The sequence below is a fragment of the Oreochromis aureus genome, linkage group 12 (genome assembly GCF_013358895.1).
Source record: "Oreochromis aureus strain Israel breed Guangdong linkage group 12, ZZ_aureus, whole genome shotgun sequence".
Lineage (NCBI taxonomy): Eukaryota > Metazoa > Chordata > Actinopteri > Cichliformes > Cichlidae > Oreochromis > Oreochromis aureus.
Window position 1 is genome coordinate 21,179,361 of NC_052953.1, and position 27,975 is coordinate 21,207,335.

The following is a 27,975-nucleotide window of genomic DNA, read 5'->3' on the forward strand; positions in this document are numbered from 1 at the left end:
AAAAAAGAGGGGGGGGGGGGAGCAGAAGCGCTTTGGTTCCCCGTGTGTCGCTGATTTTGTGTGGAAGAAGAAGGAAAGCGGCTGAGAAATCCCCGAGCTGTCCTCACTCTGAAACGGATTGTATTTATTCTGTCCCCTCGTCATGTGTACTCCGTGTTGTGTCGCGCAGGTGAGGAACAATAGCCGACCCTGACTTACTGTTGTGAGAGTGTGTGTGTTTGTTGCTCTTTAGCGGTTTGAAACGCTGTAACAATGAGACGTGCTCAACGTTGACCCTTTCCGTATTGTTTACTGTTTTTTGTCCTCGTCTCTCGCCGTTTTCCGTCGGCTAAAGCCAGCCAGCCTCTGTCCCAAGCCTCGGTGATTCCCGTCAGCCTTATCGAGCTGCCTTTTAATGTAATAACAGCGCGAAATAATTAATTATAGCCCACATTCTTCCTCCTCCTCCTCCTCCTCATTGAGCTGACTGGATAACTTCACTGTAAAGGCGTTGGAGGACAAAGCGAAGCGAGGCAAAACTACGGGAAATGTGGCCGTTAATACAGAAATGTGTTGACGGGTACAACCAACAACGAGCCATGGCTGTGATTAAGTGAGTGCTGTGGAGGACAGTTACACTTCTTTTTTAAGCACATCTTACTCCCCAGCTCCTAAAACACTGAAACAGATGGAGGAGCTAAAGAAGAGGCTAGCCAGCTGTGGCTCGGTCTAACTTGTTATTTATAGTTATTTACGTATATAGGTGGTGCTGAAAAGTAAACATAGCTATATACCCAACAAAAACAATAAATCTGTCTTTGTCTTGGTTTCTTTTCTGTTTCGGCTCCGTTTTAAATGTGTTTTGTTGCTTTTTAAGGGAGATTTGATTTGTATCTTTTATTTTTATAGTTATACGTCAGAAATGCAGTATTTCTCCGTATGGAATAAACAGTTACTTTTGGGTTGCAGACTTTGTGGATTGAAAGCCAACAAATTTTTGATTACTTTTCCCGTTTAAAGGATTGTTATTTTAAAGCAAACAAATCCCCTAAAGCCACATATGTTCTTGTTTTAGTTTAGTTTGGTTTTTTGTACCCTGTAACAACAGTAGCTTGACTGTTTGGACTATTGATTGGTTATAACACATCTGCTTGCTTTTGCTGCTTTAGATAATTTGTGGATGTTTGATTTGTTTGCTTGCATCACTTTTATGAGCGGTCCTAGTGCCGTGAAGCTGCAGAAATACTTTAAAAGGGTGGTGGTTCAGAGTCAGAGAGGTTTCCTTTCATGCTGAGCGTGTTTTCTACAGCTTACAGATTGGGCTCTGACCAGTGGGTCACCACTGCTGGGCTGATCTGGCTAGGAATTTAATTACATATGCACATCCCTAAACTGAGGGAGGTCACTTCTATTTCCTGCTCTTTTCACAGAGTGGGATTAAAGAGGAAATGAAGGGCAAAGAATAAGATCAGTTTTGTCTTGCTGTGCTGGTGGTGTGCTAATCCCTGTCACAGACACCCCGTTTACTTGCCATCTCTATTAAAGTGTATGCTTGCAATTAACTTCGTGCGTGTGAATATATTTGCCACACTTGAGGTTCAGAGTGGCACAAACTGGTGTGTGGTCTGTTAATTTCCTCCCTGGCTTGAAGGTTGAAATTAGACAAGGGCGGCTGTTGTTTGGGAGAGATCTGAAGGCAGCAGGAAGCACGACGTGGGAGCAGCTCACTTGTAATTTCTCAGTGGGATCAGGGATGTATGCCATGTTGCGATGGGGGCAAGGGCAGGTTGAAGGCTTTAGCTCAGCGTTGAGTGGAGTCCAGAGCGCTGCAAAGTGTTGGCTGAAAGTGTGGGGAGAGGACTGAAATCATGTGGGTGTTTTTACGCATCACAGCCATGGAGCAGGCACCCTTATCAGGGTACAAGAGTCAAGAGGATGGAGTGTCACTTTCTGCAAACATGCTGATAAAGAAGTCTTCAGGCCCTCGTTGGAGTGGTGAAAAATCAGAGGAAGTGGTGTGTAAAGAGCCAGCACCGCTCATTCAAACAGAGCTGACCCATCAGTAAATGGGGTCATGACACAGTAGCTGTAAAGCAGCAGCGGGGGTAGGTGATTACCTTTTAAACTCGACTTGTAAAACCAGCCTTAGTGAATTCTGCCTGCAAACATCTGGAGCACTCCTATCCAAAATACATTTCTGACTCTGTCATATGATCAGAATTACTCTCTAACTGTGTACACATCAGAGATGTCTGCTGTTTTCAACTTCCCCTCAGGAATTTTGCTGTGGTCAGCAGCGACTTGTTTTCCCAAACCGGGACATGTCTGGCAGCCCTTCATCCCTTTTGTCTCCCACTGAATTGCCACAAACCAGTGATAATGTCTCTTTCTCAACCTCCCCCTTATCACATATGCCTGTGTCTCTGTGATTTAGCATTTATTTATTTTTTTAGCTGGCTGTGTTTTGAAACTCCCAACTGATTCTGAGAAGTGAAACGGCCTCCTGTGTGAACAAAAAAAAAAAAAAGTGATACCGCCTTGTATCTTGACCATCTCCCTGTTCTTGTTCAGTTTGTTTCCTTTGCTTATTTCGTGACAAACACCTTCATCTGCTAGAATTTGTTTCGTTTTTGCTCCTCGCTGTACCACAGTTTTTCTTTTCTCTTTCGTTACTTTCTTTTCTTTTCTCTCCACCGGACTAAAGTTTCTCTGTGTTGGTTGTAGCTAGGGGGCTATATTTGCCAAGAGAGAGAGAGCAAAGACCTCCCTTTGTGTACAGGAAACAGAGCAGTGATACATTTTTGCTGTGTGTATACAGCTGCCTAGCTATATAGACAATAGTGGAGCTGTCAGTCAACAGTATGAGCGAAAGGGGAGTAGATCTTGGTCTGGAAGCTTGCGCCAACTGGACATATGTGAGAAAGATCCTGCATTGTCTTCTGTTGCCCTAAATTTTATTATGTTTGCTGGTTTCCTGTGACCCGCCTGCAACACAAAGCATTGTAATTTGAGATAACAGGGTGTGTCAGAGCTAGTGGATTCTCATGATTCAATGTGGTTTGAACAGTGGCCGCTATCATTAAGCTTTAACCAGCAAAGAGTCCCAAAGATTTCTAAAGCAGCCAGCTACAGCGTAGTCCGTAAGGATTTGTGTACCAAACTAAAATAGGGCATGGAATAAATAGTGCATAAGATGTGACGAATGAGCGAATCAACATGAGGTTTTAATTGGGGACGTTGTCTCCCCAGATTGTTCCAGTCAGGATGTTTTTGCCTGCCTTTTTCATGAGTCATTCCTGTCTGTGTGCGTATGTTTTTTCCAATTTGCTGTTGGGTGTGCATCATGACACGACTGCTGACAAACGTAAAGTCACAATCTGAAATCAGTACAGCAAAACACAGACACCAAATAAATAAAATTTATTAATAAAATAAAATTCTTTTAAAAATCCAGAGTCTGCCAGATGGACTTGTACTTGTTTAGTCACTGTCAGGACTGGTGTCAACTGGGTCTGTATCTGAAATCCTCATTGTCCTTTGTGGTCCTTACAGTGGTATAGTGTGTGACCCATTTCTCTTTGTGTTGCGTAAGCGTGGCTTTGTGCGCTGGGGTTTACCCCAGTGGGTTTGATTTAGGCCACCCTTTCCATTTCCTGTTTGCGAGATGCTCCAATCCTTTTCATCGTGGATGCTTTAAGGATGAAAGGCAGTGGAGCATAAAAGAGGGGTGAAAGGAATGTAATCCTCATGAAATCAAAAAGCTTACAGCCGTCGCAGATATCGTCTTTGGGTGGAACGCAAGACTGTCGCGTTTGTTACGCAAGCGTCCATCTTTAGGCCAAACTCCCTGTTGAGGAAGCTAATATTATTCAGACTTATTCAGCTTCCTTATTTTAAATGTGATCGTTTTCTAGGTGTATTCTCACTGCTGTGTCCCATCCACCCCGTCTTGATGGATTGTGAGTCGGTATGTCTTTGTGTAAAAGAAAGGCAACATCGTCTTTGCCACCACCTCTTGAAAAGCTGAAGCACTGAGGGGTCAGTGACAAATAGTTAAGGACAACTAAAGAGTACAGAGAAAGGGCGAAGAGGACAAAATAAGAAGAAGAAAAGAAATGACGTCACTAAATCTTCCAGTAACATGTTGGGGAGGATGAAAGGAATAGGATTAAAATAGTGAAACACAGTTTCTGGTGACAAGAAAAAACGACAAGTGAAAGTCCCAAAATCACAGTGTGGTGAGTTTTTTGTGTGTGTGTGTGGGTTGTGAGAGTCTAGGCTTAATTTAACTCTAGACCAGACTAGCGCTTTGCTAGTAGCCATGTGTCATCTTTAATGTGTCATGGTATGCCGCTCTATGGGACAGATGGGGGACTGCTGTTGATATTTAAGTAGGGCTGCAAACTGCTGATCCGCCAACCACCTGTCGATATGCTGGTGGGGCAGTGGAGGAGGTGGTGGGTGCTTCATCGAGTGGGTAGGGTCAACGCTGGTTTCCATGGATACCCTTTTGTCTCTGTGTGTGGTGGAATTCCTCGAGACGTTGCCCCTTCTCATGACACCCCCCTCCCTCTGTCAGCTCTGCAGAGTTTACCGTTGGGCCCCCGTGCTGCGTGCAGTCCGCTGGTGAAACACCCCCTAACTAATTAAATCTAAACACCCTCACAACCTAAATTGTTCTGGTTTTTTTCTTGCTTACTTTCAGTCTGTTGTGGCTAATTAATCACCCATTGAGAAAAACGTGGGCGCAGCAGAGAAAGAGGAAGCCGTTTATTCTCTTAAGCTGTGTGTTGAGGCGGGGAGGCACATGGTTAGATTCAAGGCTGCAAGCCCGTGTATGCATGAAAGCAGAAATAAGCACATTTGACCTTTGTGCCAGTGTTTCAGACGTCTTGATACAGTTTGCCAATACTCAAGCATTGGTAAACTGTGTACAGATGTACACCGCTGGACTGTAACTGGGAATAAACTGTGTTCCCTTTAGCTTGAAGTATTTGCCAAGTTTATAGGCTTGATCCTTATTCTCATGCTTGAATAAACCAACACGGTTGGTATTTCTCCTATACTGGCTTCTCTTCAGTGCTCCCAGTTAAATCCAGAATTGAATTTAAAGTCCTTCTCCTCAGGTACAAGGTGTTGATTAATCAGGGCCCATCTTATCTTAAAGACCTCATAGTACCATATCACCCCATCATGAAGTCACACACATCTTCACACCTGAAGCAGAATTTATGGTTCAGCAGAAGTAGCACATTTGTGATCCACTTGCAGGGAGTGCTTGCTGTCGATGAAGAATTGTATGTCTTCTATGTGGTACAACCGGTTTTAGGACACTTTTGCTTTTGTCTTGTTGTTGTTTGCCGTTTCACGTTTCTGCCAATATCAGTACTGGTACCTTTGATTCAGCAATCAACTGTATCTTTTTTCAGTGTTTTATTCATTTTGAAATGATCAATTAAAAAAATCTTCCTCTTACAAAGTAAGCCCATACTCCTCAGTTGAAACATTTTGTTACTTACTTAAAATGTTATCCAGCATAGTGAAAAAAGGACAGATTCTCTGGGAACAACTTTTCCAACAAGCTAAATACTTGAAGAGGATGTTGATGATGCTGTCTATGTCTTACTAAAAGTTTCATCATCATTCACAGGTTAAACTAATTTTACACTGTCGACAGACGTGCTAAACTTAGCTCCAGGTCTTCCGCTGTTTGGCTTTCATTCTATCAAACACAATATGCACTTCAGTTTTTAGATATATTTTTTTTAACCAGGTGTTTCCTCAGATTAGATGTGTTCCACGACAGATGTTGCAGATAGCATTGTCTCTGTCTTGTTTTAAAAAGTGTAACCGCACCTGAGGCTACGTTTGGCTCGCTCCTGCCACCATTGCCCTGTTACATCTGCAACACGTTGCAAGAGTGATGTCACATGGCCACATGGACACATGTGCTGTACTGACATAAAACTGTCTGTACCCTGAAATGTCTCAAGTTCATTACACAGCTCTAGCATGAACTTGCATTAATTAATCATTCATTCATTCCTTCTAAATTAGGTTTAGTATGCCTTAGACTTAGTCCTGTATAATACAGGCTAAAAATACCCATAAAGCTTCTGCTTTATGGTTGCTTTTTGCAGAACTGAAGCTGGCATGTGATTGTTTGTTTGCTTTGGGGGATTTTTTTGTACGTTTTGACCACCGACAAAAGAGTCAAACAATTCAATGTTTAAATGTATGCTGTAGAGAGCATTATGTACTTTATATGGAGATATCTCCTGCAGGAGGCAGTAAAACTAAAACGGTGCTACTTGTAGACCAGACAGTGTTGCAGAGCTGCTTTGTAACCTCAGTACACCCTAGCTATATTATACACTTACGTAGGACACAAACTCATAGAAGTAAGATAAGGCCGCTACTTTGACTAAAATGCAAAGTGACATGATCTCACTAAGATGCATTAGCATGTCTGTAGGGAAACGAAAACATATTAACCAACACAGGATCAGATAAACCCTCGTTTCCGGTCTTACACAGGAAGACACAGCCCTTAAAAATGCAGATGCAGAAAGACAAATACATAAAAAATACTTTAGTCTTTTAATTTTAAGGCAAAAAATTTAATATGTGGGCACTGTCAAGTCTGGCCTATAAGATAATGTCATTAGACAGTGTGCAACCTTCATTGGATGTTCCAGTCCACAGAAATGGCACCGTCATTACTGCCAAGTCTGCCATTTGCTTATAATTTACTGCCTTTCACCTAATGCCATAATTACAGGAGCTAATTTCATAGCTCAAGAAAGATTTCGCTCTGTCCCAAAGGAGGAGAGTGGATTAATTTAGAAATGGAAATGGTGCGTACAAGCCCTCCACCCCTAACTAAAACTGTGTTGTGGGAAGCAGTCAGGCATGGTGACAACTTTGGTGCCACCACACCTGACTGCTCCCCACAACAAAGTTTTGCTTCTTACCATAGAAGTTTATTCTGCTTGGTGAGGGGTAGGAAGCTTACAAAAGCAGGGTGGGGTGGCTACAGAAAGACCCAGCGCTGTATAATTATAGAGCCTCTTCTTTCCTAAAGGACACAAGGCCCGCCTTTATGTAACTGTCCTCCTCCTATATGACTGCCTATCAGAAGAAACAGAGTAGGCCTCTGTGTGTGTGTGTGTGTGTGTTCAGACAACTGCCTTCACTGTCTTGTAATCCTCAAAAGTTTCTTCTGTGAAGGAAAGAGAGGGCTCTGACTGAAGCATGAATGGGGATCCTTTTTTTTTTAATGTTATTCACTGTTCAGTAGAAAACATAAACTCAGTTAAGTGCTGAGTGGAAAGCATGGAAAGCTTTTTAATATAGTGAAGTTTGCCCTAATAGGGTTGCACAACACCACTGAAACTCATCTGCAATAGCAAACAAAACTGTTTGGTTTCCCACAGACCAGATAGATTTGAAACTGCTGATACTGTAACTAAAAGTAAAAGATTTGCATTGCATCTCATGAAGACAACTCAGGAAACCTCCTTTGATGTTCCTTGTACAGTTTATTGACTAAGAGGATTTAAGCTGAGTATTTTAGTTTTAGATTATTTTGTTATCTCTGCTATGTGCATGTTGCATGTCAGTCTGACCTGGTTCTGTTATTCTGATAACATTTTTTTCTTTCTCATACAGTTTGCCTTAACTGAATAGAGTCTAAGGGTGGAGTGTTAAAATGTTCATAATACGATATTTGACTTTATATCAGTTGAAGTGATGGGATTAAATATGACATATAACTATCAAACATTTTAAACAGATATCATGGCATGCATGTCTTTTCGTCCACTGTTCCCCAGATTAGAATGTAGCTCAGTGGACTGGTTCCTGTATAGTAATTTTGTGCTCAAACTGAGTACTCTTGAGAGTTTTATACAACACACAAGCACTGTTTTCTATGTAATATTTACACAGTCCAATAAATTGATCGGAAGCAACTCTGGGTTCTTGCCCAAGAATACTTTTAGCATGCAGGTGTTCCTGGGAAGTCTCCTATCCAAGTAGGCCTGACAAGATTGGGCATGCTCAGGGTGGTGGAGACATAAGCCAATTTCAGGGAATATTTTTTTACCAGTTTACTTTTATCCAGTGAAACTGCTGAGAGAGATAACTGCACTGACGCCTGGTTTTCCCAGCTCTGCCACAAAACACATAATGTCTCTATGAGAAGCTGCTTAAAGTTCTGAAGAGTGATAATAAAGTTGTTGTTGTTGTCCCCCTCTCTCTTCCACCTTTTCTGCCTTGTTCTCTGCATGCAGCTGGCCTGCTGCTGCGGCTCAGCGGCCTGCTCGTGCTGCTGTAACTGCTGCCCGAAGATCAAACAATCCACAGGGACCCGAATCATGTATGCCTTGTACTTCCTGTTGGTCACCGTCCTCTGTGCCGTTATGATGTCCCCCACTGTGGAGCAGGCATTGAAAGAGAACGTGAGTACATATATCACATCATTCTCTCAAAATGCATGCATGCATGCACACTCTTTGTTTTGCCAACAACCCCCCCCCCAAAATGTAATTACATTATATATCAATAAAGGTTTTAAATAGGACATGCTCAGTGGATGGCATATCTAAAAAAGAAATAATAATTGAAGTAAGTTTTTTTTTAATTACAGTAATGTAAACTACATTATAGATTATGACTCCTGGGTCTTCAGTAGATAGAAACAGTTGAACATGGTGAATTGGTCCCCGTTCACCATTTCCCCCATATATGCTGTACAAACTGCATCATAGAGGGCCAGTGTGTTTCTCGATAGGTGTGGAGTCTTCTTTAAGATATTGTTAAATGTCCTCCTGATGGCTGTGTCCCGTGTGTGTTATTTCTACATTTTTTTGTCTCTGTGATGGTTTTTTCCTGTCTTTGAAGTCTTAATTCTGTCCCTCGCTTTTTGAAATGTCAGCTCGCAGCCTCTGGTAAACAAAAGAATAAAAACCTCAATACTGTGACCTTTTACACAGTTTTGCCTCACTCTTTAGTCTGTACACTCTTCTCCGGCTTCGCTTCACACCTTTTCACCTCGTGAAAATGAAACTGAACTGTGTGGAAAGTGTAACAAGAACAAAAACATTTTGAACCAGATTTTGTCATGTGGTTGAACAATTTTGTTCAGCGTCTGCTCTAAACAACAAGGCCAGCAGCCTCTATGCTAACACCGCTGATGCTAACAGGAAAAATTAAATATTTACAGCATTGCTATGGGCAAAACAGAAATCTCGCTATTTTAACAGATATTTGTATCTATACAGCAGCAAGGCCACAGCTCTGAGGACACGAGTCCTGCCTGGTAGGTTTTGTTTGTTTTAAGAGCCTATCAAGCCTTTGAAGTGGAGACGATAAACTCTTTCGTGAACCTTTTCTTTCTTCTCTGAATGAACGAAATGAAAGATGACCTCCAGTGACTGTTTCTAAAAAAAAATCCCATTAAACTGGAATGCCACGATAGCGGCTGTTGTCTGCTACAATATAGTTATCCTTGTCATCTGGGAGAGTCAGACTGTCAACACAGAGTGTAGATATAGTCTGGAACAAGGTCTCAGAGGTGATGTCCTGGTTCACTGATACACTGCTCCCTCACTGACTCACATTTTATATTGACCTGAGGATAAACAGGAAATAATGATGTTTCTATCTCTGGGAAAGATGTCTTGAGCTGACTGTGTTACCATGGCACTGGCCAGGCTTGCTTGAGTCAAAGTGATATTTGTAGGTGATCTTCTTTTTTTCCACCAGTCTCCTTCTTCTGCAGTTTTTCTTCCTTTCTGCCAGTGTCTACAGTGCAGTAATAAAACTACTCCCTACTGTGTGTCTCTATGTGAATGGAGACCCTGTAAAAGACTCATCCAAGGCACAAAATGGCCTCTGATAGCCCCACACAAAACCTACTGACTCACACACACACCCATAAACACACTGTCAGTCACACACCGAGCACAGTGGGAAGTCCCAGCTAAGAGAGCAGTCATTGTGCGTATGAGAGCGCTGGTCTTTTCTCAGGAGATTTACAGCAGTCCGAAACAGCCGGCCCCTTTCCCTCCTTAATCACAACACCATGGACATGCTAATATGGTCCTTAACCTGAGACAAAAGCTCCAAAAATGGGCTTTTTGCCTTACGTTGTGATCTGGCTCTGGACTTTGCTAACACAATGAGGTGATGACAGCTCAATCCGCTGGCATCTCACCCGTGTGTCCAACTTTCAAGGATTCTGCCAGTAATTAGTAAAACCGAGTTAACCAATTTATTATCCCCAAGTAAGGATTTGAAACGCTCTCAAAAAGCAGTGTTTGCTTGAAAAGCACGTTTTGTACTCGGCCCACAGCTCGTTCCGGTGAAGGGGAACGACGTATCGAGACTCCATTCTGCGGTTATCGAATTCAAAGTGTGTCCCTTCTGTTGGCTCTCTGCCACAGACGCGCAGTCTTCTGTTGAATGTCACACCAAGGTCCCTATCTTTGCTACCTTAACTCCAGTTTTGTATTACGCAGCTCACTGTAGTTCTGAAAAGTCTTTCGCAGTTTATTTTAAGAGGAATCTCCACGTTTTTCTTGCACGTGTCTGTCTGTCCTCTCCCCTCTTCCTATTTCCTCTGACTCGCTGACAAAAGGCGGTTAATTTATTCATCCATGTCCTTTGTTTGTGTACACTGACAGTTAGTTGTAAGGCCCCTTTAACAGGCTGTAGAGAGTGAAGGATGAAAGAGGGCTCCACAGAGAGAAAGAGGGGTTGTTGTTGCTGCCTGTTCTCTCTTTCTGCTCCTTTAGGGGCGTGACGCTCAGAATAGATGGACACTATTGGGCCCTTTCACCGAGGCCTCATACTAGACAAACATGAGCAGAGGTGGGTTGCTTTTCACTGACATGACATGATGATCTAATTTGAGTATTTTGGGGGTTTGGGGTTGTTTTTTTCCCCCCAATTAGATCCCCTTCTACACTGAGTTTTGCCAGACGGTGAATGCAGGAGAAAACTGCAAAACTCTGGTTGGATACGCTGCTGTGTACAAGGTGTGCTTTGGCATGGCCTGCTTCTTCTTGTTCTTCTGTATGTTCACTATACGGGTCAACAACAGCACGGGCTGCCGGGCAGCCGTACATAACGGGTAAGAAGAATTTGTTTAATCATCTATCAAAAAAAGCAGCTGCATTCATAATATTGAACAAGAGTCACGAAGGAAGGCAACGCGAGATTTGTTAAATTTGTTATTTTTGGATTTATTCCATTAAATATTCTGCTGCGTCTCAGTTGTCAGTAATCATTGTTTTTACGGTGTTATTTTATCTGCATTTTTTCCCTTTTTTATAACATTATCACCGGCTTGATTCAGATTCTGGTTACTGAAGTTTATCGCGCTGGTGGCGTGTTGCGCTGGAGGCTTCTTCCTCCCCAATGAGTCAACATTCCTGGAAGGTAAGAGCTGAGTGCTCACCTTGAGGCTTCAATACTGTAAAGTTTTCTTTTAAAGCTTAAATAACTAAAGTGGTGTATTGGGTAACATAACATAGAGCTGTGTAAATGTAGGTAAAGTAACAAACAACTTCCTGTGTCATCTGACCTGAATAAACTTTCACAAATGTCACTGTAACTTTATCTATTTATGGAGCACAATTTCAATACTGGTACAGCTTGCCTGGCTGTCATCAGTTAAACAATTGTCTCTGTCTCTTTCTCTGCTCATTGCCAAAGTTTGGCGATACATAGGAGCCATTGGCGGGTTCTTTTTCCTACTGATCCAGCTCATGCTGTTGGTGGAGTTTGCACACAGATGGAACGCAAACTGGTGAGACCAACATTTCTTCTCTCATCACCTTCCTCTTCAGTCCCTGGTTCACTGTGTGAAATAAGACCACTGTAATGCTTTTTGTTTGACTTTTAAGAAATGCAGAAAGTGTGATTTGGTGGGTGGAGGGCAGGCCTCGCAGCAGGCCAGTGCTGTGTTAGATTCACAGGATGTATATGGTTTAGGAGTTCCCACTTCCTCCACACAAAATGCAGCAGATTTGTTTCTAAAAACCAGCGCAACCTCTCAATATGTATTGGTGTGTGCACTATAATCAGGAAAACTCAGATTTTTAGATCAAGAAAAATCAGTGAGAAGGCACAAAGCTATATTCACTTTTTCCCTTTTAGTTGAATTATTTTATGTGCCTTTTTGTTTTTCTCAACTTAACCTACACCATTCTGTTCATATTTCATACCCGCACAGTGTGATCTGGGTCACTTTTGTCCAAAAAGTCCCTTGTAATAAGTGTTTATAGTGAATTTTGAAATACAGATCTATTGAGACTGCAAAAACAGTTTATATGCAATTTTGTCTAAATTAACACAATTCTTAAACTTCCTCTATATTTTTGTTTTATTTTATTTTTTCCATGTTCCCAAAATGGCTTCAGTTCACTTTTTTCAAGAGTCCAGTTGTTGTTTTTAGTTCAGTTTTGGTTAGCTACAATAACCTCGGCTCACACACGGTGTTATTTATAATTATTAGTAATCATTCAACAACACTTAACACTCAGATCACAAAAGCTCTGCATACTGGGCCATGAGTGTATGTTAAGGGCCTTTTATGTTGTTTTACTCTTCCCCACTTACACTTTGTCACCACTGACCCATTTAAAAAGTATCCACAGACAGTTTCATGAGTCCCTAAAACCAACACTGACCCACACAGGTAGAACTAAAATTGAGTCAAAAGTGACCTGGAAAAGCATGTGATTTTTTTTTCCCTTTGCTTTTCACTCTTTCTGTTTGCAGGTATTCAGGAGTGAAGTATAACCGCCTGTGGTACGCAGCACTGGCCTTCGTGACTCTGGTTCTGTTCAGCGTTGGAGTCGGAGCCGTGATCTTCATGGGTATTTTCTACACTCACCCCGAGGCTTGTCTTCTCAATAAGATTTTTCTGGGCATCAACGGCAGCCTCTGCCTCGTCGTCTCCCTGCTGGCCATCTCCCCGTTCATACAGAAACGTAAGACCCTGTTCTACCAGACACAGCATCTAATTTGACTCAGTTAAATTAAAATACACATATTTGCATTTCAGGTGGGGCTAATAATTGTATAGCCTAGAAATTTCATGTGGCAAGATGTTTGTAACACAATACACTTAATAATAATAAGTTCTTATAGTATTATTATTATTATATGAAAATTCCCACATTTGTGTCTCTGCAGTGCAGCCCAACTCAGGACTTTTGCAGCCAGGAGTCATCACTGTCTATGTCATGTACCTCACCTTCTCAGCCTTTTCCAGCAAGCCAAAAGAAAGTGAGTATGCACAATAATGCATCTTCACATTGGTGATCACTGCCATTATTGGGTGTCAGCTTAAAAACTGATTTTTTATGTTAAGTCACAGGTTAGGCTTGGACAAAGTTAGCATTTGCAAAGCTCTTATGAACACCTTAAATGTTCAATACACTCACCCATCCTTCCATGGAGAGCTAATGCACAGTCATTTAACTTTGTTTACAGCAGAATTTGAGGTTTTTTCCCTTAAGTATGGCAGCAATTAACCATGAACAGGAAAAGAGATTCCCACAAGCACATATGCACATGCTGTGAAATGGAAACTGTGCAGCCCAGCAAGAGCAACGTTGTTCACAAAGCCCACCACCTTTTTTTCTTTCAGTGAACTATGCAATGGCAGTGCAATTTTTTTTTAGTTTTTGTAGTGACTGTTTTACAGATCTTAATTTTTGGAGCATGACATGATGTTCATAAATGAAAAAAATGCATCAGGAAAAGCGATAAAGGCTTAACTCAAAGTTTAGCTGAGAGTTTCAGAGGGAGTAGTGATTATGTGACCACAAATTAAACTGTATATAGATGTTTGTGAATTTGCAATTTAATATATAATGGATAATCTACACTGAGATAAATATGTGCAGAAAAGTTCTTATAAATGTTAAACATCAGGACATGCCTCCTACTCATAACAGTTAGCCTACATACTGTTAGAAAGGCTGTTGTTTTTGGACCAACTTTCCATTTTTCCTTCTTTTTTTCCCTTTCATTGCTGGTAACATGGTGCCAGAACACGCACACATGTATGCACAAGCACAAGCATAGGCTGCATCTTTCACAATATCCTTACTCCCTATAATACTCCTGTTCCAAAGAAATCCATCCAACAGTTGTACTCCCCCTATTTCTTCCAACTCCTCAATCATCTGTCTCTGTCTGCATATTTCTGTCTGTCTAGTGGTGGTAATCGATGGTGTGAACACTACCGTATGTGTGTTCCCCTTCAACTCTGGGACAGAAAGCGACAAAAAGATTGTGACTGGACTGGGAACCGTCATCCTGTTTGGCTGTGTCCTTTACTCTTGGTAAGACACACACAACTCATGCTTCTCTTTTTTGCTAACGTGCACAGATGCACATTTTCCCTTTAATACATATTTTATTGATTTGATCGTATAGAGATATTACAATCCAAACCTGTTAAAAGCACTTCTGCTACAGGTGATGTGGAATAAAATGTACTTCATGGTAAGCTGTGGTGACACAGACAGGCTAGTTTGGATTGGCTGTGACTCTGAAGAGGCAGCGCATGATTGGCTGTGGCTGAGCGAGACAAGAACTATGACTCTTTGCTTTTGTTCACATATGTTTTCCATCAAGCGGAGGCATCCTGTCTCTTGTGGCCATTCCCCGAATAGAAGGAAATTGGACTCTGCAGCAATCTCAAACTGCAAATTACTGGTGGGGAAAATGCAGAGTGACGGAATTACAGTCTTGCTTCCTTTCATCTCTCTCTTTTCTTTCTCTTTCTCCACTCTACCTTTAGCCTGACGTCCACCACTCGACGAAGCTCAGCAGCGCTCAGAGTGTGTAGGAACACTGAGCCGGAGACAGAGGTAAATGCACAGCCTCACCGTGTGTGGGTTAATTAAATGTGCAGACTGGTTAAATACATACCTACCAGGCATTAGACGCCCTTAGTGAATGGAACAAATTAAGCCCAGGATACACATCTCTCATATATTTAATCCCAGCTCAGTGGTAACCTGAATGTTTCCTTTACCTTACAGAGAGCTCGCTGCTGTTTCTGCTTTGGAGATGACACAGGTGAGGAAAGTCAAATAATCCCTCCTCCTTCTCCAACATCGTTCTTTCTTTGCCTCGCAGCAGCCTCCCTTTGGCCTGTCTGTACACATATAGACTCAGCCATGGTGTTTGCACACACACGGGGTATTGCTATTCCTCAGCCAGACTGAGTACGGTGAGAAAACATTGGTCAGCAAGCATAGATGATGTCACTGTTACTAGGTTAGTATTACACTGTAAAACAAGATCGGGGGTAAGTGGGATTGTGGGCAGGCTAACACTGCCACCTGCTGGAAATAAAGTTGCAGTGTTGTAAAACAGCCACTAGAAGAGTACCACCTTGCTTTTAACTGACATTTTTATACATTAATAGTGTCCCTAATTCAACTGCACGGCTTTATGTTTGCTTTTCAGAAGAATACGATGAGGAGAAGACGGGTTCAGGGCAGAATGTGGTGTATGACGAGAGAGAGGGAACCATCTACAGCTACGCCTTCTTTCACTTTGTCTTCTTCCTTGGCTCCCTGTATGTCATGATGACCGTCACCAACTGGTTTCAGTAAGTGATTCCCATACATACTAACCTCAATACAGAGATCTTCATACATTTAGCAACATAATTACTGAACTGTAGTTTGTCTGTAGATGTTTCTGTCACTTTGACAGCAGACCTCTGAAAAATATTGAAATCAAAGCTTCACTTTGGATGGAAACATTTCTTAGGTCTGTTGTGTGTCTGTTTGGTTTCCTTTTTCTGCTGCATATCTTTATTTGATTCAGCAGCATCGGCTTTTTGAGGGTTTTTTTTAGACTTGCAAAGTTGTCCTCTTTATTAATCTCTGAAGAGGATGCACTTAGTATATTCATCTGTTTATTCTGCCCGTTTTGGTCTCGTGGCCGTCATCAAAGCTTTAGTGCTCTCTTTGTGAATTGTTTGTGTTTTGTGTCTTTTTATTTTAGTGCACTGAATCCTCAGGTTTTTGTTTTTACACTGCCTTTAATGCACCTCATCAGCTCTGTCTTGAAGAGAGAAATCAGAGTGTGCGTGTTTGCTCAGTTCTCTTACCGCGTGTCTCTTTTGCAGCTACGACGACCACAAGATTGAGAAGCTTTTGGACGGGAGCTGGTCAGTGTTCTGGATCAAGATGGCCTCCTGTTGGGTGTGTCTCATCCTCTACATGTGGACCCTCATCGCCCCCATCGTCTGCCCAAAGCGCTTTGAGGCCTAGTTGTAATATCACTTGTGGTCTGGATGTGGCCGGGGGAAAGCTTACACTCTTGGCCGAGAGACTTCCACAGACCTCCCTTACCTTGAAACACAACCCTACACTACTCTCAGTGTTTGAAATGGAGGATTATCTGTTGCCTTTTGTTTTATATGGTAGTGTTTACTTTGTTTTACAATGTTAAGCTGTTAATACCCTGATGGTGATTTTTTGTATTATTATTATTTCTTTTAGTACCACTGACACACAAAGTTTTCTGTGGCTTACAGGTTTGAAAGTAGATGAAGAATCATGGGATTTGAGTTACATTGGGAATCATTCAACCCCTAAAGATGACTTCAGACCTGAAAGTGTGTTTCTTTATGTGTCTCTCTTGCTTTCACCCTCACCCAGGCATTTTAGTTCTGTACAGTTGGATCACAAAGTTGTATCGCGGTTGTGGGACATATTTATTTCAAGTTTAAGATGTTACAGAAGATATTGTATTTATTTAAATGTGTCTTAAAGGAATCAAAAAAGGAATACAGTGTGAACTGAATTAGATTTGTCCCTGACTCTGAAGAACTCATCTCTCAGGCTTGTGTTTAAGCTGTATATGTTGACGCTTTGTTATAATGTGCCCTTTTGTAGAGGTTTTCTATGCAACAGCTCTTTTTAATATTAGACACTCTGTGTTGTGAAGTTTCCACTTAGATTAAAAGCAAAAATGTTTAAGGTTTTAATATGTCAGTGCTCCCTTTGAGCCAGATCTTTTCTTAGGAAAATTTCATGTCATTGAAAGGGTTCCAGTATCGTCGCTGTTGTACACGGCAGCTCGCTTTAAAAAAAATCAACCTGACTAACGCAAGAGTGACGTTAGCGGAGCGCCACCTCTCTCAAAGAGCAGCAGTGACACAGATGAGAAACATTTGCCAAAGGTAGATGTCAGAAAACCAGAAAATACTCAGTTTACTCATTTCTTTACTAATCTGTTACAGAGAAACATCTAGCTAAAAGCATTATATATTTGCATGCATACATAGACACTTAAACCAGCTGTTTTCTGTACAGTTATAAGTGCTTTCTGCCTCGTCTTTGTTACATGCGTCCGTTTATCTTTGTGGTCAGAATAAAGTAGCAGGACCGCTTTTATCAGCAAGTTATTCAACACTGGATGTTGAGTTTACTGCCGAATTTACATTTATACCTGTTTCAGAGGGTCTCCTGTGTTAATTATGTAACTGTTTTTTTTTGTATTGTATAAAAAATACAAGATATATTACACAAGCAAACCCTTTTTTGTATCTAATTCCTTCAGTTCTTGCTTTTCTTTTGTCTAATTGGATTCCTAACATGTGTTTTTTTTTTTTTTCATTTTTTTATAATTTATATGTACATTTTGGAAAACCATCCAAGATGTGTGGAAGCTTTTTGTTTGAATTTTTTTGCTTTATATAACTTTTTTTTCCCTGCCTTTTAAATATTGGTATGAATGTAGACATTTTATGGTGCTGAGCAACTTTGATATATTAAAAAAATGAATCAAAAGACCCACTGTGAAGGCTGTATACTACCACAGAAACATCTTGTATGCTTGAAATAAATCAAAGTAGATGCCATGGAGTTTGCATTGCTCGCACTCTTTCAATAAAACATCCACTGATACAACACAGGGTGTCTTTATTTATTAACTGTAATTTTCATTTAAATGGGTAATAATGGGAACATGCTTTGAATTTTGCAAAATGCTCAGTATTTTATTGTACTTAAGATGTACAATGCATTCATAAACTGGATAACTGAAGGCGATATTTCAGAGATATAAACAAAAACTGCAAAGTGAATGCGCTGTTTCAGTTACATTGCATTTAAGTATATAATGCCCAATGTTTTGCTTTCCTAAAACTTCAAAGTGCAATCCCCAAAACTGCCCATGATGTTCCCTTGGACATTAATCGGACTTTAGTCCTCTGCTCAGAGCACCGCCGCTCTGCCCCTTTAATCTATGTTTACAGCAGGGCTTAAGTTGTTTCTCCGGTGTCTTACTGCCCTTCATTCTGTGCTCTGGGCACATCCTGGTAGTCACCAGGAATAGTGTCTGTGGAAAAAGCAAAAAAAGAGAAAAATCAAATGAGCATATCTACATCTCACATGGATGACTCGACTGTCTTCGGATGCTTGCAGATGCTTACCGTTGCACCGGTACTTCAAATTGGACCAGATGATGTTTTCCTGAGAGAAGCAGAACACGCCCAGGCGCCCGCCTCTCATACTAGTGTCAATGATCACACCAGTGTCCGCCACCAGATTTGAACCCTCAAAGAAACGAGCCCTAGTTCCAACACAAAGCGAAACTACTGAGTCAGTTCACACAGAGCGAGCGTGGACGTGTTCGTGACGAGATGTATGTGTTTGTACCTGATGTATCCAACCTGCGGCCTGTGCTGGAGGAACCAGCGGTAGGAAACCTTGTCTTTCCAGCCGACGTTCCTGGGATCCTTCCACAGTAGACGCACCTGGTCAGCTGTGTTTCCCGTGTGCCAAAGGGAGTTCCTCAGATATTCACCGGGACCTGTCTTTGATTTCACCACCTGGAGATTAAAAAAAGAAATAAGATCAGACATAAAATCAGACATAAGTTCATCAAACCAAATCTTTACTGATATATACTCTTTTAAAAGGTACAGGGGAGGTCGTTAAATGCTGTCTTTATGGTGGAAAGTGTTAATCCCCAACACCTTGAGCTGTATTCCTGGCTCAGCAACGGCTCTGAAGGGCGCGGCCTGCCAGTAGGTTTGTTCTGTCTGTTTCCACATCACTACGTAGAAGGAAGAGGAGTCCTGGTAGCCAAAAATGAAGCCGGCGTAGTCGTCATCTGTCACTGTGTTCACGTGGAAAGTTCCCTCAAAGTCAACGCCACTGAAAGCTGTGTAGCCTGCAAATTGGACACGAAACGCAGATCAGCGCTTATTAGGTTTAAGTAAGTGAATTATGGATGAGTGTGTGACAGTATACTTACCTACAGCAAGCCCAGGGTCAGAGTTCATGGTCTGCACTATCTCCATGCCCTGTCGGAAAAAATTAGTGTGAAGCTGAAGAAAAACTGTTATCGAGGTCTCTGAAACTGAGGTGATGTTATCATTTTTACCTGATTGAGAACTACCCAGTTGGGGTCGATCTGAGACTCGCCCTCTGGGTCCAGCACCACGGTTTGATAGGCTCTGAAGTCGGTCAGGGTGATCTCAGCGTTCTCTGGGCAGTGATCAATTCTGTCGATGACGCTGTCTTTGTCAAAGTCTCCTTCGCACGCGTCTCCGACTTTGTTATCTGAAATACAGCGACGCCGCTTAGAAAACAGTAACTCGCGCTGCGCTCAATCCTGCACATCCAAGCACAACACAGCAAAAGATACTAACTATCAGAGTCCCTTTGGTCTGGATTGGCAACTAGTCTGCAGTTGTCGTTTTCGTCCAGTATGCCGTCGTTATCGTCATCATTGTCACATTCATCTCCCTAACAAAAAAACCCCACAAAAAATTGGTGGATAATTGAAGACTATATAGGATGAACTGCTGCTGGATTGAATGAATTAAACTGAAAGAAAAGATAAACACCATTCCATCTTTGTCTGTGTCCAGCTGATTGGAGTTGATGACTGTGGGACAATTATCCTTTGTGTTCTGGTGGCCGTCACCGTCACTGACAAAGACGAGGTAGGGAAAATCAAAAGTCTGACACATGTTTGTAGACTTTTACGCCACAGATCATGATGTGGGCTTTACCTGTCTATATTATCATCACAGGTATCTCCTACAAGGTCATCATCTGAGTCAGACTGAGGGTAGACAAAACAAACACTGGTGGTCAGACGTGTCACAGCTGATGAATCTGTTTCATGCCCTTGTGTGGTCTGTTACCTGGTTGGGGTTGGCCATATCAGGACAACTGTCACAGGCGTCTCCCACCCCATCACTGTCTCTGTCTCTCTGGTCTGGGTTGGGGACTCGCGGGCAGTTGTCGAGAATATTTTTCAAGCCTGAGGACAGAGAGTATCAGGATATGTGTAAAACACAACAAAACAAAAGAACATTGACAGAATGCAGACTGCAGCACAGTCAAACACATCAACAGATGGCAGTGTTTGTTTAAGACGAAGGTGAAATAGTTTCCAGCGGCCTTCAATGCCTGGCGGAGGCCTACTGTGGAAAAATGCTTTTAGTGAGGAGACAGACATGACCAAGCACTTAGCAATCCAGCCTTGGAGTTAAAGACCAAACCAAACGATCAAGAGGCTCGGAGCGCCGCCAAACTGAGCAAAAAGCGTCCACCAAACAGAGTCTAAACATGCAACATGCGTAAATGCCTACATGTGGGAACACAGTGCTAATAAAACTGTTTCCAGTGGAGCAAATGAAAGGTCACCTGAAAGGCCAATCAAATGAGGTATGTGAGAAAGGTTTTTGAAAACAGGCTTACAATTCTAGCTGGAACATTTTTACATTCAACACTGTTTTTTTTTGTTTGTTTTTTTTAAATTACACAAAAGTTGCTTTTCAGAAAGTGACCTAACTGGTAGAGGATGTGGATTAGAAACAGACCAGGAGGATGTTTTGGAAAGATAAAGCACAGGTCAGTCCAGTTAAAGCAACAAAAATGTCTCTGTCTGCATCCTCCAAAAAGAACTGTGACGGCTGTCTGGACACGCTGATCCAGACAGGCTGTGTAACCTGATAACCTTTAAAAAAGTTCAATTACTTTTTTATTTTTGTTTGTTTTCACATTAGTCATGGTTAATTTATGCAATAAAGTCACTAATAGTCAGTCTTTTAGACTTTTTATTATGATGACCACTCAACCTATTTGCAGGAGTGATTTCAATGACACGCGGTGATGCAAAGGAAAACAAAATTAAGTGAGTACAACAATTATTGTGTGTTAAGTAGATAATAACAGACATGCACGCACCGTCTCCATCCATGTCATCGTCGCATTCATCCCCCAGACCGTCTCTGTCTGTATCTCTCTGTGAAGGATTTTCGACTGTTCTGCAGTTGTCACAGGCGTCGCCATGGACGTCCTTATCGCTGTTCCTCTGGTCCACATTAGGAACCAGCCAGCAGTTATCCTGGGTTAGAAAAATGAACAGAGCTGACAAATATTGGATTTTTAAGACCGATATCAACACCTATACAGAATCTGATAACCCGATATGTTGACTGATATTTTTTCCTTTCTTTCAGACAGTTATTGAGTCCTTACCAAAATTATTATTTTAATATTTTGGCATTATTATCTTAAACTGACAATGCAGTTTAAAAATAATCGTGTTGTTGATTACTTGTTTATGCTCTGACTGACTGTGCTTGGATTAGCTAGTTGTTTGTAGTCCTGGTAGATAACTTATGTAACATCAACACTCCTGGTTGAAGTATGTTTCTCCCATCACTTTTTTACTGTTTAAATTTTCATTTCATGGTCAATAGAATATATCGGCTAATATATCTGTCATGCTTTAAAAAAATTAATTTTAGACAGAGTCAAAGTTCACTGCATGCCAGACATGCAGAGGCTGAAGTCACCCACGTCTATGTTAATAATGCCATCGCTGTCTGCATCATCATCACAGGCGTCACCCAGCCCGTCCCTGTCTGCATCCTCTTGGCCAGAGTTTGGCACAAACACACAGTTATCCTGGAAACCGAATAGGAAAACACAAGCAGCACAATTTTTTTTAACACTGGGATGAACTGAATGTGAGAGAAGGTGGGATATGTTGAAAGTAGTACCTGGATACAGTTGTTGTCTCTGCACCGCAGCTTACTATCAGGGTATGCATCAATATCTGTGTCCTTTCCACACACATAGCCATTGCCAGCCCAACCAACCCCACACTGACATACACACACACAAAAAGGGGGTCAGGGTGGGTGGTGATGACATTTTCAATACACTATTTAGAGTGGCACAACAATAAACTTATTCATATTCATATTTATGTTTCTGTTCACAAAGTCCTACCATACAGCTAATGCTGCCGTCTCTTTCCACAACACACTCGGCATTGATGTCACAGGGGTTTGGCTGACCGTTGGGGCAAAGTCTGGTACCATGGCAGCCTGTATTCTGGTCACCTGTGAAGCCAGCTTTACACTCTCCACAGCGGAAGGAACCCTGTGCAGAGTTCAGAGTCAGAAATGTGTAAAAACAATACACTGAAAGCATGCACCATGCAGCTCCTGTGGTCTTACAGCTGTGTTGTAGCAGTGTGAGTTGGCAGTGCAACCTCCATTCTCAGGCGGGCCCAGACACTCATCTATGTCTTCACACACCTGACAGAAAGTGTGTACACAAAATAAAAGTTTTTGTAAACAGTGAATCAAGCAGAATTACTCTTATGTAGTGTATTATTTTGTTTTACCTGTTTGTGAGTCTTAGCATATGAAACTCCCACTCCATTTAACTCTGGTCCAGTGTATCCTCGGGGGCATTTCTCACAGCGGAAGCCAGGAGCAGTGTTTACGCACCGAACACCAGGAAAGCATGGATTAAACTGGCACTGAAACACAAAGAAAAACAAGATGGTCGAATCCTAGCTAGTGCTACTTGGACTCAGTTATACTCAATTCATACCTCATCTACATCATCACAATACACTCCATCTCCTGTAAATCCATCAGGACAGGGGGAACACTGGAAAGACCCCGATGGGGAACGGACACACATGTCCTGTCTGAAACAGGTCCCAAGTGGGCACGGAGCCGGGGGGTCAGGCATGACAAAGTTCTGAGGCGTTGGAATAGGATGTTTGTTTGGATCACCATTAATTCTGTCTGGAGCACACAGGCAAAGATAAAGGTTAAAAGGCCCCTTTATTGATTAAATACAGTAAATGAGTACATTGTTTCTGTATTGCTTACCACAGCTCAGACACTCTGTGATGATATTCCTCAGATGATGTGTCTCCTTAATCTTAGGCACAAAGACACAGAGTGTAAAACTTAATAAACTGTGTGCTTGGGTATTAGTGTCATCACTTTACAGCTTATCAAAGGAGGCAAACCAGATTTTTACCTTTCAATAACTTGTAAAAATGCAACTGAGGCTTGATAAGGTTTTAAATGTGTTTCCGCCAAGATAAGTGTTTCCTTACATAAGCAGTTCTCTCTGTATATGTGATAATAGTCTGTTATTGCCTCTGGCTCTCAGTTTGATGTCTTATCACCTAATAAATCCCTTGCTTTAGATGATAATCTGAAAACATGCACTTATATCTGCTGCTACGTTGAATGTGTGATTTTTGCTTTTACTCAGCTGTCTGATGTAAAGGGTTACATAAATCCTTGAAACAAGACACCTTCAGACAAAAGCAGCAGGTTTTCACAGTCTGGATTCTCACATTTCACAGCAAAAAGCTGATGTTACAATGCAAAACCAATCCTGTTGTGAATATGCCCCCATCTTTTAAATGCAGCATATTCTACCAAACAACCTAGGAAGTCTTTTCTCTACCAGCATCCCCCAAGCATTTCATTTTATCTCAGCATCAAAGTGCATTCAGAAAAACATCCATAAAAGCGATAAACAACATCATCATTATAGATCTGCTTATTGAAGCTCTGTGTTAAAAAATGCCCTTTCATTTTATTTTATTTTTTTCTGTATTTAGCCCCTGATTCCATCCAAGTAGCTATCCATGAGAGAGAGACACAAGACCGGCATGCAGAAGAGGTTACCTGCTGGTTGAGCAGCTCCTTCATCTCAGACAACATGCTCTTCAGCTCTGTTATGGTGGCCTGATCTTGCATCATCCTGCCACCTTGCAGAGCTGTGCAGATTTTGCAAATCATAATTAGACGGTCAAAATCACATCTGCAAGAAGAGAAATGCCCAGTGATGTGAGGCAGCGTGCTGTAACTCACCCAGCAGCTGCAGAGATTCGGCTTGATCCATGGTACAGTCCTGCAGAGTGGCCACATTGTCTATGGTGTCCTCTATCACTAGCTTCAAGTCTGTCACTTCACCCTTATAGAATAAACAACAACAGAATAAACTACAGGAGCAGAGTGAGAATGTTTAATTGGAATATTAAATTCCATTTAATTTCATTTGTATAGTGCCAAATCACAACAACAGTTGCCTCAAGGCACTTTATATTCTAATTATAATATTCTAATTAATTATAATAACTAGTCGTATCATATTTCTTTCTTAGAAATAGAGAACATAACCTCAGTTTTATCTGAATTTAAAAACTGAAAATTAGTGGTCACCCGGGTCTTTATGTTTTTAAGACATTCCAGCAGTTAAACTAACTTGTGTGTGTGTGTTTTCTGGCTTCTTTGACAGATAGAGCTGGGTGTCGTCTACATAGCAGTTAAAATGTATACTATGTCTTGTAATGATACTGCCTAGGGAAGCATGTATGATGTAAACAAAATTGTTCCTAACACAGAACCCTGTGGAACTCCATAATTAACCTTTGTGTGTGAAGAAAAAATTATATATCTAATATCTATTAGATAGATATGATTCAAACCACTGCAGTGAGTATCTATGACATTCTCTATTCTCTGTAATAAAATATTATGCTCAACAGTATTGAACTGAGGTTTAGCAGGACAAGCACAGAGATGAGTCCACTGTCAGAGGCCATAAGAAGATCATTTGTAACCTCTGAAACAAATGATCTTCTGAAACCTGTTATCGAAACCTGACTGAAACTCTTCAAATAAACCATTCCTCTGCAGATGATCTGTTAAATGTTTTACAGCTACTCTTTTAAGATTTTTTGAGATAAAAGGAAGGTTTGAGATTGGCCTATAATTAGCTAAGATAACTGAGTGAAGTGATGATTTTTTAAGTAACGGTTTAATTACTGCCAGCTTGATGCCCTGTGGTACAGAGCTGATTAATAGAGATAGGCTGATCGTATTTAAGATCGAAGCATTAATTAATGGTAGGACTTCTTTGAGCACTCTTGTAGGAACGGAGTCTAAAGGACACGTTGATGATTTGGAGGAAGTAATTACTGGCATTAACCCAAAAAGATCAATCGGGGGAAAGACTCTAAATAAATATCAATAGTATTGAAAGCAGCTGTATATAATGATACATCTGTGAGATGGTTGAGTAATTTTTTCTCTAATTATTAAAATGTTATTTTTAAAGAAATTTGTGAAGTCATTACTGGTTACAGTTACAGTACAACCAAATATTCGGTTCAACAGAGCTCTGACTCTTTGTCAGCCGGGCTGAAGAGAAACATGGGGTTGTTTCTTATTCAAAATAATATACTCAAAATCAGATCTTGAAACGTCACTGTTTTTGTTTCCAAGCACCATATCGTCAGTACATTTTCTCTCAGCCACAAACTTCTCATTCACCTGTCCTCTTGACTGCAGCGTCCTGAGTGCCACCTTGTTGGGACCTTGTGGAAGTGACCCAAACGCGGCTGGCACACCATCCAAAGTGTGAGCCAGCCTGCAGTCTACATAGATGTGAACGCGACCAGGGCCACGCTGTAGACCGCTGGCATGAAGCATCACGTGGTGCTCTTGTCCATCTGCCAGGGATGCATGATTGAAACTGGTTGTACCAAATCTGCCATCCGTCTTCTGGTAACGAACAGTCACTGCAGATATAGAGACGCTTGAATGAAAGCCATAAAAAAGCTAAAACAAAGAATAGAGTGGCCTGCATTTGCCACAGGCTCCTCAGTATGTGTCAGTGTTCACCTTTGCTCAGTTTGGCTTGCATGGTGAGGTCAAGGTATTTAGTGTTGTCTGTGGGGTTGATGACACTGAAGAGAGAGGTGGGTCCCTTGCTGTGGAGCCTAAAGGATGAGAGCAGGAAAGCCTCATCTCTTCCTTTGTTCTTCAAGCTTCCTTGGAGCAAGTCTGGCAGACAGTCTGGTGACACCAGCAGGTCATAGACTAACACAGGAAGGAGAACACTGGATTAGCACTATACCACAATTGTGAGAAGAAATCTTAAGAGAAAAGACATATTTTTAAAACAAAGCAAATGACCAGTTCATCTAAGTATTTTCAGTATTTTGTCTTATTAGCTGTGACTCCCAGCACACTTGGTTTTGCTGCTGCTGAGTCAGTGCACTGTGGTGTTTTATTATGTGTCACAGTGTACCTGTGTATTTGTGTGTTTGCGCGTGTGCACATGTGTGCATTCATGTCAGCACCCTGCTGTGTGTTTTATGGAGTGGTAGACGGGAGCTGCAGAAAGGTCCAGCAGTAAACTTTTTCCATTGGAACAAACCCGCTGCCTCACACTCACGCACACAAACACCCACTCACACACATTCACACTGCCATTAGTGGAATTTCAGGAATAATACACAGTGACAAGAAATTGCACGGAAAGATCTGCATGTAGATTCCAGGAAAATCAAAGATTTGCAAATGCAGTTCTCAGATGACGGTTAGTGTCCTTCTACCACCTTATTTAGGTCAGACTGTTACTGGATCCTGGACATAAAACTCTACAAGCCACAAAAAAGCCAACCTAATTTCCAGCAATTACCATCACCAAAGCTACCCCCTCCCTCCCTTTTTTTGTGCAACTCACTTTCAAACAAAAGCTTTTGAGGAATATGTCAGCAGAAAAGATTAAGTTTAACATATGAAGAACACAGAAACAAAATATGTCATGCTTTGCAGAAGGGCATGCATAGCAAGATGCCGCCAGCACTTACCAACACCTTGAGCTGTGACACTGAGCACCAGATGCTGCAGCAGCAGGGACAGAGCTGCCGCTCTGACGCACATACCAATCATCAGCGCTTCAAAGGGGGGGCACACCTCAAAAGAAGTCCTGTTTCTGAACTGTCCTCCTGCAGATCAATAAGCTGATCTCACACAGGCTGAAAATAAAAACTCCAGATCTTGAACCAAAATTTCAGCAGAGGTGAGATAGTCTTGTGTCCACAGCCACAGCCTTTAAAGCAAAGGGGAGTGTCCGCTACTGTTATGAAAGTGGCACAGTGAAGAGACCATTTTAATAGTCTGGGTGGGGGAGTGTCCCCTTGCTAGACCAACTATGATTAAATAATTTATAAACAAGAAATGTAAAACTTAAACTAAAAAAGGGAATTGGAAAGTTGTTTTATTCTGAAAATGACTGTGAGACTTTTTCTCTCCACATACTGTACGAGCTAAACGTGTGCGGGATTCATGTATTTATGACCCATTTTTTATTTAGAGTCATGCTACATTGGGGGATTTGTAATAAAGTAGCTGAAAAGTGCTCTAAATCACACTGTATAGAGACAGCCAACTCTCCAACCAGATGCCTGTAATCCTCAAGGGAGGAACATTTTGATTCCAGCTGGCTGTTGTTATTTTTTTCACAAACATCATGAATGTGTGCCATAAACAAGGATCTGATGCCCTGGCTCATCGTCAATAAGCCAACTGAACTGCATAAATCTACAGCAGATGTTTTTAATTTTAAATTGATTTAATGTAACGGGTTCTTTGTACCTCTGCGAAGCTTCTTTTAAGAAGGAGAATGCAGGAAAGAAGGAGCAGAGAGGGCGAGGCTCAGGGCAGTTTTCAGTCCTGGAAACATTTGATGATAGATGTCTGGTGCTCGTCTTAATGCTTTCTCCTTTAACTAACCTCAAGTACATTTCAACATCTCAGCTGCTGGTTCGAGCCAGTGAGAGACATTTACCATCCCTCGGTGCGTTATT

At 41.5% G+C, this 27,975-nt stretch overlaps 2 protein-coding genes across 4 annotated transcripts; one reads left to right on the forward strand and one right to left on the reverse strand.

The window, feature by feature from the left end:
- Positions 1-17,936, forward strand: serinc5 (serine incorporator 5). Of its 2 annotated transcripts, none has more exons than XM_031755510.2 (12): positions 1-169; positions 8,274-8,441; positions 10,938-11,116; positions 11,342-11,424; positions 11,701-11,794; positions 12,769-12,980; positions 13,186-13,278; positions 14,216-14,342; positions 14,804-14,873; positions 15,048-15,084; positions 15,478-15,622; positions 16,148-17,936. In XM_031755510.2, the coding sequence occupies exons 1-12, from the start codon at positions 143-145 to the stop codon at positions 16,290-16,292; spliced, it is 1,380 nt and encodes a 459-aa protein (XP_031611370.1). In that variant the 5' UTR covers positions 1-142; the 3' UTR covers positions 16,293-17,936. The 2 variants fall into 2 exon arrangements, with proteins under 2 accessions (XP_031611370.1, XP_039476612.1); XM_039620678.1 differs by lacking the exon at positions 1-169 and adding an exon at positions 440-592.
- Positions 17,233-27,946, reverse strand: thbs4a (thrombospondin 4a). 2 transcript variants are annotated; one of them, XM_039620677.1, is made up of 24 exons: positions 27,902-27,946; positions 26,977-27,114; positions 26,003-26,200; positions 25,652-25,899; positions 24,188-24,290; positions 24,002-24,093; positions 23,186-23,237; positions 22,899-23,098; positions 22,687-22,824; positions 22,517-22,597; positions 22,287-22,439; positions 22,055-22,159; positions 21,852-21,959; positions 21,234-21,393; positions 20,186-20,304; positions 20,051-20,103; positions 19,883-19,967; positions 19,685-19,781; positions 19,417-19,595; positions 19,288-19,336; positions 19,007-19,203; positions 18,687-18,859; positions 18,461-18,600; positions 17,233-18,366 (listed from the first exon to the last, which is right to left on the reverse strand). In XM_039620677.1, the coding sequence occupies exons 2-24, from the start codon at positions 27,056-27,058 to the stop codon at positions 18,311-18,313; spliced, it is 2,868 nt and encodes a 955-aa protein (XP_039476611.1). In that variant the 5' UTR covers positions 27,059-27,114; positions 27,902-27,946; the 3' UTR covers positions 17,233-18,310. The 2 variants fall into 2 exon arrangements, with proteins under 2 accessions (XP_039476611.1, XP_031611369.1); XM_031755509.2 differs by lacking the exon at positions 27,902-27,946 and having other exon boundaries at positions 26,977-27,276.
- Between the last annotated feature and the right edge of the window lie 29 nt (positions 27,947-27,975).

Excerpts from the sequence above, each read along its gene's own strand:
- thbs4a (XM_039620677.1), bottom strand. The coding sequence starts at position 27,058 with ATGATTGGTATGTGCGTCAGAGCGGCAGCTCTGTCCCTGCTGCTGCAG. Across the intron at positions 23,238-24,001 it reads AGGAGCTGCTCAACCAGCAG|ATTAAGGAGACACATCATCT; the intron begins GTAACCTCTTCT and ends TTTGTGCCTAAG. Across the intron at positions 22,598-22,686 it reads ATGCTAAGACTCACAAACAG|GTGTGTGAAGACATAGATGA; the intron begins GTAAAACAAAAT and ends ACTTTCTGTCAG.
- serinc5 (XM_031755510.2), top strand. The coding sequence starts at position 143 with ATGTGTACTCCGTGTTGTGTCGCGCAG. Across the intron at positions 170-8,273 it reads CTCCGTGTTGTGTCGCGCAG|CTGGCCTGCTGCTGCGGCTC; the intron begins GTGAGGAACAAT and ends CTCTGCATGCAG. Across the intron at positions 14,343-14,803 it reads GGCTGTGTCCTTTACTCTTG|CCTGACGTCCACCACTCGAC; the intron begins GTAAGACACACA and ends CTCTACCTTTAG.